This window comes from Loxodonta africana, chromosome 26, assembly GCF_030014295.1.
Source record: "Loxodonta africana isolate mLoxAfr1 chromosome 26, mLoxAfr1.hap2, whole genome shotgun sequence".
Lineage (NCBI taxonomy): Eukaryota > Metazoa > Chordata > Mammalia > Proboscidea > Elephantidae > Loxodonta > Loxodonta africana.
This window is the reverse complement of record NC_087367.1, coordinates 42,037,752-42,052,467: the sequence shown is the minus strand read 5'-3', so window position 1 is coordinate 42,052,467 and position 14,716 is coordinate 42,037,752. Positions and strand designations below refer to the sequence as shown.

At 40.2% G+C, this 14,716-nt stretch overlaps 1 protein-coding gene across 5 annotated transcripts in view; it reads right to left on the bottom strand.

The window, feature by feature from the left end:
* STAG1 (STAG1 cohesin complex component) overlaps window positions 1–14,716 on the bottom strand; it is a 519,923-nt gene that overhangs the window by 14,712 nt on the left and 490,495 nt on the right. For all 5 annotated transcript variants that reach the window (XM_023538819.2, XM_064277281.1, XM_023538818.2 and 2 more), the window contains 2 exons: window positions 5,879–6,084; window positions 3,018–3,192 (listed from right to left, as the gene is read on the bottom strand). In XM_023538819.2, coding sequence (XP_023394587.1) covers window positions 3,018–3,192; window positions 5,879–6,084 — 381 coding nt within the window. The remainder of the gene's footprint in view (window positions 1–3,017; window positions 3,193–5,878; window positions 6,085–14,716) is intronic.

The window sequence follows — 14,716 nt, the reverse complement described above, 5'->3', positions numbered from 1 at the left end:
CGATGAGACAGTCATGCAGTGATTTGAGAAAAAGCTTGATATGTTTAAGAGTCAAGAGTGTAGAAAGCCAGTGTGGCTGAAGGATTGTATATTAGAGAGTAGAAGTCAAAGAAAGATGGGGTCAGGTCATGTAGTCCCTTGCAGGCTAAGGTAGAAGAGTTTTATTTTACGCGTTATCAGATGCCATTGAAGAATTTTAAGGAGAGGTACGACAAACTGATTCTGGCATGTGAAGAATGGAGAGTAGAGGAAGCAAGAATGAAAGCAGAAAGAGCAGTGAAGGCGCTACTGCACACAGGTGAGGAATGATGGTGGCTCAGACTGATGATATGGTAGTATACATAGTGAAAAGTGGGTGGACTTAGGATACATTTTGGGGATACAGTATAGCGAACTAATGGATCAGGACTAGAGAAACAGTATGAGGCAGAGAAGACTCTAAGATGACTCCTAAAGTTTTTGAGCAATTTGACAGATGGTGGTGCCAATTGTGTAGAGATGATAATGATAGATCAGAGGGGGGAAAATCAATAATTCTGTGTTAATTAGGTTGTTTGGGATTTAGACTGTATAAGGCAACTGTGCTTAGAAGTCAGTCTTCCCGGTGGCAGGTTTGTCAATAGCCAGGTGAGTCCCTTACATAAGTTGGAGACCACCCTCTACCTCCTGTAGTAAACCCTAACCTCAAGAGCCCAGCTACAGGAAGGGAAGTCAAGAAGCGGGGAACAGGAGGATCACATGTGTTCTTAGTATGTTACCTCTGACCTCTAGGCTAGTTGTGCTCTGACTCCTTAATATGGGTCTCTGCTCTTTCCTACCTGCCTTTGGAAAAAAGCCAGTAAGTTACCTAGAGAGATCCCTGTCTCCAAGAGAAGCTGGCTGTGGCTAGCTGTTAAGTGCTTAAGCCACGTCCCAAATCCTTGCCATACACGGAGTCCCTCTCATACCTGTTTTAGGTTGCTGCCCCACTCATAGGTGTTCCCAGCTGGATAGCCAAGCCCCCTCGGGGACTGAAATGATGCTGTGCTGGAGGCTCAGAACAAGGAAGGATAGGACATCTTTCTTCAGTTCTTATGAGATGATTTGGAGTCAGCTGTATAATGGGCCAAATCTTAGACTGAAGTCTACATTTGTTGGCACACGAGCATTTGCAGAAACATGCCTCTTGGGAATTTTATCCAATGTGAAGCTTGATGATTTTTAGGAGATGAAATCTGTCATGTGAGGTCCTCTCTAAGCAGCTGTCTTTTATACACAGGAAGGGGGTAACAAGCAGTGGATTGATATATCACGTGGGGCTGCCACCTTGATTAAAACTATAGCAGAGGAAAGCAGCCAGACCGCAGCCAGAAGGGACTGACATGTGGTAAGATAAGGAAGGCAAGGGAGGCTGCTCAAAATAGGAAGAACCCAACCTGTAGGAAGAGGGGTAGTGGTACTGGTGAGGTCACCCATCTGAGGGTGCTGGTCATAAAATAAACCACCTTCTAAGACCCTCAACAGCACAAGGCTGCCCAGTTATGCAACGGGCGACAGTGATGATCCTTTAAAACAAAGGCACCTTATTAAACGTGGGATTTGAATAGTCGTAAACACTTTCCATTTTCGCCTACTAAATTTGTTCAGCATGGATTATACCTCAACATAAAGAAAACAAAAATCCTCACAACTGGACCAATAAGCAACATCATGATAAACGAAGAAAAGATTTAAGCTGTCAAGGATTTCCTTTTACTTGAACCCACAAATCAACACCCATGGAAGCAGCAGTCAAATCAAAGGATGTACTGCATTGGGCAAGTCTGTAAAAGACCTCTTTAAGGTGTTAAAAAAGCAAGGATGTCACTTTGGGGACTAAGTTGCGCCTGATCCAAGCCACGGTATTTTTAATTGCCTCATATGCATGTGAAATCTGGGCAATGAAGAATTAATGGCTTTGAATTATGGTGCTGGTGAAGAATACTGAATATATCATGAACTGCCAGAAGAAGGAATAAATCTGTCTTGGAAGTACAGCCAGACTGCTCCTTAAAAGCAAGGATGGTGACACTACCTCACTCACATGCCCTGGACAGTCCCTGGAGAAGGACAGACATCATGCTTGGTAAAGTAGAGGCTTAGTGAAAAAAAGGAAGATCCTTAATGAGACGGACCGACCTAATGGGCTCAAGCATAGCAATGATTATGAAGATGGTGGAGGACCAGGCAAGGTCGCTATGAGTCAGAACCGATTCGACAGCACCAAGCAACAACAACAAAATTTGTTGCGTTCAAGGGAGAATTCACTTAACTATCAGAGTGAGGAGCTTAGAGAATTTCAAAGTTGGACAGAAAATGACAAAGAAAAAGCCAAAGTTTTTATAGCAAAAATCATGTCGTCACCCTCCACTGTCCACAATTTTCAGAGCTATGCTGGAGCCCCTGTGTACAAGAAAACATTTTAATTGCTAGTGTGAGGAAAGGGTAATGCATAGAAACGGGGCAACTATTCTCAGCATTTATAAAAAAGAAATCTTAACAATGCTTAACGACCCATGGACAGTTAAAGTTTCAATAGAAACGTAAGAGAAAATACTATTAATTGAACTGATGAAGAAAGTGATACACAGTCCATTCATATTACTAACAACTTAGCAGAGAGGCTCTCCGACTCCCTATCTGCTTGGCAAGTCCCAAAGAAGAAAAAAACCCGCCCAACGAAATCGCAAACTCCAACTAAAACTAGCACTTAGTGAGACATCCATTTAAAGTCCTGTGAATCTGTGGAACTGATATCCAAAACAGTGTTTGCAAACTTTTTAAAAGATCTGATTTATCCTGTTTTTGTGGCTCTCTTTTCTCATTAACTGACAAATTGATAGCCTAACATTGTCATTGTGAAAATTAACAAACATAAATATTTTGAGAAAATTCTTCACATTTTGGAGGTTATAGAAAATATGCTCTGGATAAATAATTTTACTTTATTTAACAGTGAAAGGTTTTATAGTAAAAAAAACGAACTCTTATTTACTTACTTGTGTAAAAAGTCTGGTTCAGAGCCATGTTCAGACTCGGGTTCCTGAATCTGCTCCCCCATGGGCCGGCTGTTCTCTCGTAGTACGGTGGAAGTAAGCTGTGGCGCTGGCAGGGGTCCAGGAGTCTGAATTGTGCTGTCAGTCCTGTTCAGCCATGTGTTATCCAGACTTTCATCTGTAAAATTCCAGTTGGAATCACAGGATGTCATGGGATGGAGTGAACTCTGGTGACAATTTTAGCAGAGACTTCAGCCTGTGGAGTCAGGCTCTGTAGTCAGACTGCCTAATTTGAATCCCAGTTCTACCCCTCACTTATTGTATGACTTTGTGTAAGTTATGAAACCCCCATATTTCAGTCCCAACCTCATCCAGTGGTAAGGGTTAAATGAGGTATTGCATGCAACCGCTCAGATGTTAGTCATTACACTGTGAACTCAAGTGCCTCCATCTTTGACAATGTATTCATCTTAGCACTTGATCTCTCCAAACAATATGGAATTTGAATCCCAGAGACCTTCCCAACCTTCTTTTGTCCAAGCAATAAAAGGTCTATTTCCTGGGCCTCACAGGGGACCCAAGCAGCAGCATTTAAAGCCTGTCTAGCCTTTACTAAGAAATCACAAATTCTCTTGTACAACTGGACACTGGTCACCAAAGAAATAACTTTGTTTTTTTTTGCCAGGTTATACATGTGGGGATGGGTTGAGAGGCTGTTTTCACACCTCTGAGTTTTACCTCCTCAGAGAAGCCTCCTCTGATCACCCCACCCAGCCCACACTTACCATTTTCTTTTAACTTCTAGAGGAAATATAATCATTTTTGCTCACTTAGGCCTTAATTACATACTATCTTGCATTGACAGCGGCTTTGTCACATGCATATGTTATCTCTGTAATTAGAACTTAAGTTCCTTCCAGGGGTCAGGAACTGGTGTTTTAATTCTCCTGAGGGTGGCTTATAAAGATTTGGGCAGATTAATGGCATTATTTACATATCTAAACTATATCCTGACAAAATATTACATGAAGTTTCCACCTATAAAAATTCTAAATTATTTTTTGATATCTAATCTTCGCTTCTGAAGAATTTTAATCATGAAGTATATAGTATGAATTGCATCTCACTGTATGTCTGAGATTTCCAGTATTCTGTCAGATGCTGGTGCACATCCTGGGTTGGCTTTTCTGTCTCTGGAAAGACATACCGACTATCTGGTTAAGGTTAGTCCACTGATCTGAAGCTCACTGCTGAATCTCTTCTTAATCAGCAAATACGTGTTCCACAGATGCCTCCTTTACTCTCGAATGGCAATACATATTGCTCCATTAGTGAATTATGGTTAGACTTTATGCCTATTTCTTCTGTGCAAATTTGATAGTAGTGTTGAACTCAGAGTTGATGATTTGTAAAACATTTATACATCATTTATTATGTGCCAGAGACTGAGCTAAGTGCTTTACAATTAGTCAAATAAATAATGAAATGATACAATACAGCAAAGCACATTCCTGGTACATGGCAAAGATTTGTTGAATACTGACTATCATGAGAAAATGTATTAGAAATATAGAGAAGGGAGATTATTTGAGTAAATAAGCATTTTTACTTTGAAGCTTCTTTTAGTAAGTTTAGGAGTAATTTTTTTTGTCTTAATACAGGAATTTTTACTCTTTTTGAATATGTGAATTCCTATTATTGATCAGATTTTCATGACAAGTCAACTCCTTGTTCCCCATACTCCTAGAGGGTTATAAAACTAGATTTGGCCATTACTGTTTTAATGTACAAAAAAATAAATTATCCACCTGAGTGATAAAACTGGAAAGCTGTTTTAGCATATTCAGTTTGCTGCAGAGGTCTGTCCTCAGTGTGCCAGTATCTCTCCTATATTAAGTACTAAGTTTAATAGAATAGCTTTTATGTCTTATTTTAAATTTTAAAATATTAGAGGCATATGGCATGCGGATCAATTTTTTTTTATCATTGTTTCCTGTTTCTCTATGCCTGTCTTCCTCTATGTTCCATCAACTCCTTTTTTCTTGACCCTTTTCTGTTTTTTGGTTTTGGTTTTCTGTCCCACACTCTCTATGCCAAACTTTTTGTCTGAGCCTCTCAGCACACATCAAATATACAAGGAAATCCTGTGCCTATCGCCATTATCTTCCTTCAATAAACTATATGCCACTTTGTTTATCTCTATAAAGTCTGGTTTCCTAGAGTAAAGGTAGTACAGAGGTCCCTAGGCTGCAGAAAATTCACTACAGCTTGCTTGGCCCACCTCACCATTTCCTGTTCCATTGGTCGGCTGGCCTCACAATTTGCATCAGAATTCCAGTTCCATTACCTGGCCAGCCTCACAATTTGCATGAGAATTTCAGGCCCACTGCTTGGCAGCCTCACCATTTTTGCATTAAAATTGCTGTTCCTTTGCCTGCCCTGTAAAAATCCTGGCACCTGTGTGGTATGATTAATGTCGCTGATGTAACCTGTAAGAACTCCCTACTTGTCACCAAAAAACGAAACCCAGTGCCATCGAGTCAATTCCAACTCATAGCGACCCTATAGGACAGAGTAGAACTGCCCCACAGAGTTTCCAAGGAGCGGCTGGTGGGTTTGAACTGCCAACCCTTTGGTTAGCAGCCGTAGCATGTAAAAAAACCCCTTAAAAATAACCTTTTTCCCTCCCCCTTGCGAAGCAATCTTGGCGGCAAAAGCCCTGACTGCTTCCTTTCCTTGTACGAAATAAAGGCACCTTTATACTCTGGGTTTTACACTCTCACACCTTGGTGTCTTGTTTAGAGTCACGCTAAGCAAAACCTGGGGTTTCCACCTCGTTTTTTTTTTAACAAAGGTAGACTTACCTTCCACTCGTTTTTTGTGAAGTGGGGGTCGTCCTTTCTTATTCCTTACTGATGAGGTTTTGCTGCTGCTACTTCCACTGTTCACAGACATTCTATCATCTTCACCTCCAGTGACCAGTGAATTTCTATAGGAGATGAGTGGAAGCCATACATCTTCCCTCCTTTCCATCATCTGCTCAGTGAGGAATTTCTCTAGGTATGAATGCCTAGAAATATAGGAGAAGCAGCAGTGATTTTTCATGGAAGCAGTTCATGCATGTCATTTATTTTTTTCATGACCTAAATCTCTCTCTGTATAGGTTTTGAAGAATCCCTAAAGACACACATTAAACTGTTAACAGTCATCACCTCTGGGAACGGGGACAGAGAATTTATGATTTCGCTTCATATATTCTTGGAATAATTTTAAACAAGAAAATGCAATACTAAGGGAGTGTTTCTATGTTTCTTCCTTTTCTTTTAAACACTCATGCTCAAAGGAATCAGAGATTTGACTCAAAAACACCACTAAATTTCCTTCTGAAGCCTCCGCTGAGACTTCCCCTAGCTTCGCCATGCTCCCGCCCCCCTCATAGCCCGCCAAGCCACAACTTCTAACTGCGGTTTGGTCCGACCACGCTGTGGCCCTAACCACAGTCTGAATTTGATGCCAGAATCCTGTGCATGCACGAACCAAGATTTTGGGGCATGTGCAGGACCTGAGGAGCTATGTCCTTAATCTGTCCTTGAACCTGAACATCACCAACGTGATTCAACATCCGGGCCTCCAAATGTGGATACAGGAGGACTAAGGGTGGAGAGTTCTGGGCACCAAACCCAACCCCCAGACACCAATGGAGATAAAAAGCTCCTCAAACCCCTTAGACAGCGAACACATGGCCTTATGGTCGCTAGACCGGCGTTGCTCCTTGTCTGCGCAGACAATAAATTTCCACTTTCTGTTTCCCTTGCAACTGGTAGTGTGGCGTTTGTCTTATTTTGATCAGCTAATGGGACAGGACAAGAACCCTTGTTCGGTTACACTTTCAAAGCTTTCAAACCAGGGAAAGATTTCTGAAAGGGTAGTGTGAGGAGCTTGGTATATCTTCTCCCCAGCAAAACAACCTTTTTTTTTTTTTTTTTTAATAATTTTTATTATGCTTTAAGTGAAAGTTTACAAATCAAGTCAGTCTCTAACATAAAAACTTACATATACCTTGCTACACACTCCCAATTACTCTCCTCCTAATGAGACAGCCCGCTCTCTCCCTCCGCTCTCTCTTTGTGTCCGTTTCGCTAGCTTCTAACCCACCTACCCTCTCATCTCCCCTCCAAGTAGGAGATGCCAACATAGTCTCAAGTGTCCACCTGATCCAAGCAGCTCACTCCTCACCAGCATCCCTCTACAACCAGTCCCATCCATGTCTGAAGAGGCAAAACAGCCTTTTAACTTGTGAAAATGATAAAAGGCAATTATTTAAAGTCTCTGGAAAACGCCCTAAGGGCAGACAGGAAATGGATAAATATTCAAGAAAATCTACTAAGCCTCAGTAAGAACGGCGTGTCTGTTGCATTTGAGCTACAACCTGCTCCCTTCTCTCGTCCCCTCCCTGAACCACAGCTCTGGTTCACTACTCCAGATGCTGTACTCTGACGGAATGTGGCTAAGAAGAGTGGCTCCATTCCCCTATGGGCCATTCTGGCCCTACACTGACATTTCTGAACCCCCTCAGCCCTATATTACAGAACCTCATTCAGGAAGGAGTGAAGATCCATTCTCCCACTTCCCATATGGAAATACTACTCTAGGCACTGCAGGCTGAGATTATGGGGGCTCTGACTGCTGCCACCTCAGCTTCTCATAGGGCAGAAGTTCCACACCGGAACAGGCAAGCTGAAAACCAGGGGCTACCAGTCCCCAGTACCTTCTATAGAGCAGAGATGTTACTCTGGGAAAGCAGGATGCTGTCGCTACCCCCAGCCTGTTCAGTGGCATAGAAGTTCTACCCAGAAGTTGAGGCGGGTGAGAAGGATGAGGTACTCTGCAGCTCTGCCTGCGGGAACTGACTTTATTTGGAACAGTATGTGAAAAATTCCTTGCCTAAAGGCATTGTTGAAAACAACAATGGAGATCTTGATGGAAGGAATTAAGAGGGTGATGTTACTAGTAACCATGAGTGGAACAGCAGAACAGAGTAGAACTATCCCATATGGTTTCCAAAGAGTGCCTGCTGGATTCGAACTGCTGACCTTTGGGTTAGCAGCTGTAACTGTTAACCACTATGCCACCAGGGTTTCCAGAAGTTTTCTAGAACCAGGAAAAGAGACAGCTAAGACAAACCCAAATGGAATCACAGTAGACCTGGGGAGTTGGGAAGACTATGCACATATGTTAAGCAATACTCAATGAGGGGCACACAGAGAAGGGGATGGGGCTGAAAGTATTCCTAAGGCGACACACGGAGGTATCAACAAAGTGAGGAAGTCTTATTGGCACTAGGGGCTTTAGCACAACCTCTGACCAAACACTGGCTGAACAATAAGCTACTCTAACCCAGAGACGACTCCTAGGAAAACAAACTTAAAAAATTCACCTTTCCCTGGCAGTCTAAAAGACTGTGTGCCTGCCCAAAGCTGCACCCTCTCAGGCACAATCAGAGAAGGAACTTCTCAAGCTATGTAAACTCCCTGAACAGTGATTAGAGGCCTTCAAGCCACACACAAATCAAACAATAAAGTTGGTAAAACTAACTGGCTCAGATAGCTTAAGCACAACCCTTGACCAGCAAGTGCTTATACTGACTCATGGGCAACCCCTATGTAGTCAGACCAAAAGATAAAAAAAGGAAAAACCTGATCTGAGCAGGGACATCAGATGCTGCGCACTGTAGGAGACATAGACTTCATAGAGTTCATTCATCCAAAAACCAAACCCATTGCTGTCGAGTAGATTCTGACTTATAGTGATCCTGTAGGACAGAATAGAACTGCTCTACAGAGCTTCCAAGGAGTGGCTAGTGGATTCGAACTGCTGATGTTTTGGTTAGCAACCAAGTTCTGAACCACTGTGTCACCAAGGCTCCCATTCATCCAAAGCACTTAACAAATCAACAAATGATCAAAAAAAATCATCATCAGCTTCGGAAGGGGGAAGGGGGGTCAGGGATCAGTATCCAGAGTAGCTAAATTATTATTATGCGATATATAATATATAATATTTGCAATGTATTATCTAAAATGTCAATTTTTCAGCAAAATAAGACACATAATCAAACAGGGAAATGTAACAAAGGTGAAAAAAGCAGGTAATAAAGATTGCATTTGAAGGGACCTAGATGGTGAATTAGCAGACAAAGCAATTATTATATGTATAAAGAACTAAAAACCATATCTACAGAATTAAAAGAAGGTATTATGATAATGTCTATCATCAAATACAGAGTATCAGTAAAGGCACAGAAATTATAAATATTAAAAAAAGTAGAAATTATGCCCCTGAAAAGTACAATAACAAAAATTAAAAATTCACTAGAGGGGCTCAATAGATTTGAGCTTACAGAAAAAAAAAAAATTAGCGAACTTGAAGACAGGTCAATAGAGATTATGCATTCTGAATAACACAGAAAAAAGAATGAAGAAAAATGAACAGCGCCTGAGAGAAACGTGGGACACTATTAAAGAGCACCAATATATGTGTAATGGGAGTACCAAGAGAGGAGAGAAAGGGCAGAAAAATGTTCAAGGAAATAATGGCTAAAAACTTCCAAGTTTGATGAAAATAATCTATATTCACAAAGCTCAACAAACTCCCACTAGGATAAACAGAAATAGATTCATAAAATGTTAAAAGGCAATAATAAAGAGAAAATCTTCAAAGTCGTAAGAGAAAAGTAACTCACTGTGTACAAGGGAACTCCAATATAAGATTCGGAGTTGACTTCCCATCAGATACAATGGAGACCAGAAGGCAGTGGGACAACATGGTTAAAGAGCTGAGAGCTATTAAACAAGGATCTTATATCCAGCAAAATTATCTTTAAAAACTGAAGGTGAAACAAAGTCAATATCAGATGACAAAAGCTGAAAAGATTTGTTGCTAGCAGATATGCTTTACAAGAGATACTAAAAGAAAATTTTCCAGCTGAAAGTGACACCAGAGAGTAATTACAATCTACATGAAAACAAAACAGAGTGCTGGTAAATGTAATTATGTAGGTCGCACAATATTATCCTTTCTTGTTGTTGTCATCAGATGCCACTGAGTTGGTTCTGACTCATAACGGCCCTATGTACAACAGAATGAAACACTGCCTGGTATCCTCACATTCATTGTTATGCTTGAGCCCATCGTTGTGGTCACGGGGTTAATCCAACACGTTGAGGGTCTTCCTCTTTTTTGCTGACCCTCCACTTTACTAAGCATGATGTCCTTCTCCAGGGACTGGTCCCTCCTGATAACACGTCCAAAGTATGTGAGACAAAGTCTCACCATCCTTGCTTCTAAGGAGAATTTTGGCTGTACTTCTTTCTAAGACAGATTAGTTTGTTCTTCTGGAAGTCCATGGTATATTCAATATTCTTCACCAACACCATAATTCAAAGACATCAATTCTTCGGTCTTATTTATTGCCCAGCTTTCACATGCCTATGAAAAAAAAAAAGAGGCAACTGAAAACACCATGGCTTGGGTCAGGCGCACCTTAGTCCTTAAAATGACGTCTTTGGTTTTTAACACTTTACAGAGGGTCTTTTGCAGCAGATTTCCTCAACGCAATGTGTCATTTGATTTCTTGATTGCTGCTTCCCTGGGCATTGATTGTGGATCCAAATAAAACAAAATCCTTGACAACTTCAATCTTTTCTCCGTTTATCATGATATTGCTTACTATTCCAGTTATGAGGATTTTTTTTATGTCACAGTGTAATCCATACTGAAGGCTATAGTCTCTGATTTTTATCAGTAAGTGCTTCAAGTACTCAATTTCAGCAAGCAAGGTTGTCATCTACATATCGCAAGTTGTTACTCAGTCTTCCTCCAATCCTGACGCTGTATTCTTCTTCATAAAGTCTAGCTTCTTAGATTATCTGCTCAGCACACAAAATGAGTGTGATGAAAGAATACAGCCCTGACGCACATCGTTCTTGACTTTGAACCACTAAGTATCCCCTTGTTATGTTCGAATGTCTGCCTCTTGGTCTATGTACAGGTTCCTTATGAGCATAATTAATTGTTCTGAAATTCCTATTCTTTGCAAAGTTATCTATAATTTGTTATGATCCACGCAGTCGAATGCCTTTGCATAGTCAATAAAACACACGTAAACATCTTTCTGGTATTCTCTGCTTTCAGCCAATATACATCTGACATCATTTGTTTTGCATTCTCTTTTGAATCCCGCTTGGATTTCTAGCAGTTCCTTGTTGATATACTGCTGCAACCACTTTTGAGCAATCTTCTGCGAAATTTTACTTGTGTGATATTAACGATATTTTTAGATAATTTCCACATTCTGTTGGATCATCTTTCTTTGAAATAAGCATAAATATGAATCTCTTCCAGTAGGTTGGTCAGGTGGCTGTCTTCCAAATTTCTTGGCATAGACAAGCAAGCACTTCCAGTGCTACATTCATTTGCTGAAACATCTCAATTTGTATTGTCAATTCCTGGAGCCTTGTTTTTTGTCAAAGTCTTCAGTGCAGCTTGGACTTCTTCCTTCAGTACCATCAGTTCTTGGATCATACGCTACCTCCTGAAATGGTTGAACATCAACCAATTCTTTTTGGTATAGTGACTCTGTGCTTTCCTTCCATCTTCTTTTGATGCTTCCTGCATCGTTTAATATTTTTCCTGTAGAATCCTTCAGTATTGCAACTTGAGGCTTGAATTTTTCCTTCAGTTCTTTCATTTTGAGAAATGCTCAGCGTGTGCTTCCCTTCTGGTTTTCTATCTCTAGGCCTTTGCTTATTTCATTATAATACTTTGTCTTCTGTTCAGCTCTTTTACTTCATCATTTCTTCCTTTCACTTTAGGTACTCCATATCCTAGAGGAAGTTTCAGAGTCTCTTCTGACATCCATTTTGGTCTTTTCTTTCTTTCCTGTCTTTTAAATGACCTTCTGCTTTCTTCATGTATGATGTCCTTGATGTCATTCCACAACCCGTCTGGACTTTGGTCATTACTGTTCAATGCATCAAACCTATCATTGAGATGGTCTCTAAATTCAGGTGGGATATACTCAGGGTTCTACTTTGGCTTTCTTGAACTTGCTTTAATTTTCTTCGACCTCAACTTGCATATGGGCAATACATGATCTGTTCCACATTTGGCCCCTGGCCTTGTTCTGACTGATGATACTGATATTATCCGTCGTCTTTTTCCACAGATGTAGTTGATTTGATTCCTGTGTATTCTCATCTGGTGAGGTCCATGTGTATAGTCGCTGTTTATATTGTTGAAAAAAGGTATTTGCAATGAAGAAGTCATTGGTCTTGCAAAATTCTATCATGTGATCTCTGGTGTCATTTTTATCACCAAGGCCATATTTTCTAACTACTAGTCCTTTTTCTTAAATGATTAAAAAAAGCAACTGTATAAAACAGTATATAAATGATGTTATCGGACTAATAACAGAAATGTAATGTACTTGACAATAAACACAAAGGAAGTGGGTGGGAGGAGAGCTGTATTCGAGTAAGGAAATGAAACCAGATGGTAATTTGAATCTAAGGGAAAAATGAAGAGAATCAGAAATGGTAAATAAGAAGGTTAATATAACAAATGCTATAAATATATTCTAGTTCAACTTTTCTCAACTTCCCTAAAAGACAAAAAATTATATCAAGTAATAACTGTAACAATGTACAGTTGGGTTTGTAACATGAATGATGCAATAACAACATGTATAACAATAATACAAAAGAGGGGTAGGAAGTAGAGTTATAGAGACAAAAAGTTCTCATATTTCAGTAGAATTAAATTAGAATGAGTATGAAGTAGATTTTTATACCTTAGGGTATATATTGTAAGCTCCAGAGGAAATACTAATAACAAAAACAACAACAACAAAAAAATCATTAAGAGAATTAAAGTGTTACACTAGAAAATATCCACTTAATACAACAGAAGGCAGTATTAAGGAGTAACAGAGAGGAACAAAAAAACATGAAACATAGAAAACAAAAAGCAAAATGGTTGATGTAAATCTAACCACATCAAATACTCTTTGATGTCGAGTCAATTCTGACTCATAGTGACCCTATAGGACAGAGTAGAACTGCCCCCTAGGGTTTCCAAGGAGCACCTGGTGGACTCGAGCTGCCGACCTTTTGGTTTGCAGCCGTAGCACTTAACTACTATGTCACCAGTGTTTCCATGGTCACATTAGGGACAGTAAATATTTTCTGATCAACATGAAGTCAACATGTTTCCTTACAACTATTACTCATATTTGTATAAAGTTCAACTGCTCCTACAGATTTCTGATTAGTGTGTTATTATAACTGACTCTCCTATCAGTTTGTAAAATTTAGGATCCACTACACTATCATTCTTCTAAAAAGTTTTCTAATTTATTTTAAACAAAACTTATTTCATCAATTTTTTTTGAAAATTACCTATTCCTTTAAACTGTTACAAAACCAAACCAAATCTGTTGCTGTCAAGTCAATTCTGACTTGTAGCGATCCTACAGGACAGAGGAAAACTGCTCCATAGGGTTTCCAAGGAGTGGCTGGTGGATCTGAACTGCTGACCTTTGGTTAACAGTTGTAGCTCTTAACCACTGCACCAGGGCTCTAAACTGTTACCAATGATCAAAAAAAAAAAATAAAACAAAACAAAATTCTTTAATGGTTAGCAGGAATGGGAGAGGGAGGGAGAGAAAATTACCATATAGATGGAAGACATGTGTTATGAAGGGAAAGGCAATAATACAATATGGGAGAAGTCAATACAACATGACCAAGGCAAGAGAGGACACCGAGAGGAAAGCAAGAATAAAAAGCAACTATGGTAAACTACTACAGCATAGATAATCTTGCAACAATAGAATTAACAAACAAAAATTCACAAATGAATACACAGGTAGGTAGATATGCCAAGAGGTGTGAGAGGTTTAAGGGAGCATACCCACTGGCAGATACAGGTTTGGTGGTGGATATTTCTATATACATGATTATACATATACATATGCTCCTCATATGTTAATATAGACCATACAGCACAAAAGGGGGACAGTCAGGGAAACCTCTTAGGCATACCAAACACCTCACGGGATGAAGTTCCTAGGCTCAGAGGCAAAGGACCACAGACTTGGGGAACATCTGTGTCAACTGGCATCCTACTTTGGTGAGTAGCTTGTTGAGTCCCCATCTAAGACACAACTACTGGTCTCTTCCTGTCTGGGGCAAAGGAAGAGTGAAGAAAAGCAAAGGGACCAACGGACCACATGAACCACAGCCTAAATGACCTGAGACCAGAAGAACTAGATGGTGTCTGGCTCCCACTTGGAATCACAACAGAGGGTCTTGGACAGAGCAGGAGAAAAAATGTAGAACAAAAAAATCAAATTCACAAAAAATGACCAGACTCACTAGTCTGACAGATACTGGAAGAGCCCCCCCGAGGCTATGGCTCTAAGACATTCTTCTGACATGGAACTGAAGCCATTCCCAGAGGCCACCTTCCAGCCAAACAATAGACAAGCCTATAAAATAAACAGTAACACCCAAGAGGAACATGCTCCTTAGAGCAATCAATTCTATGAGATTAGAAGGGTAGTATTTGCCCAAAAGCAAAGACGAGAAGCTAGGAAGGAGTAGAAAATCAAGGAGAAAGGAAATGGGGGAACCCAGGGCCGA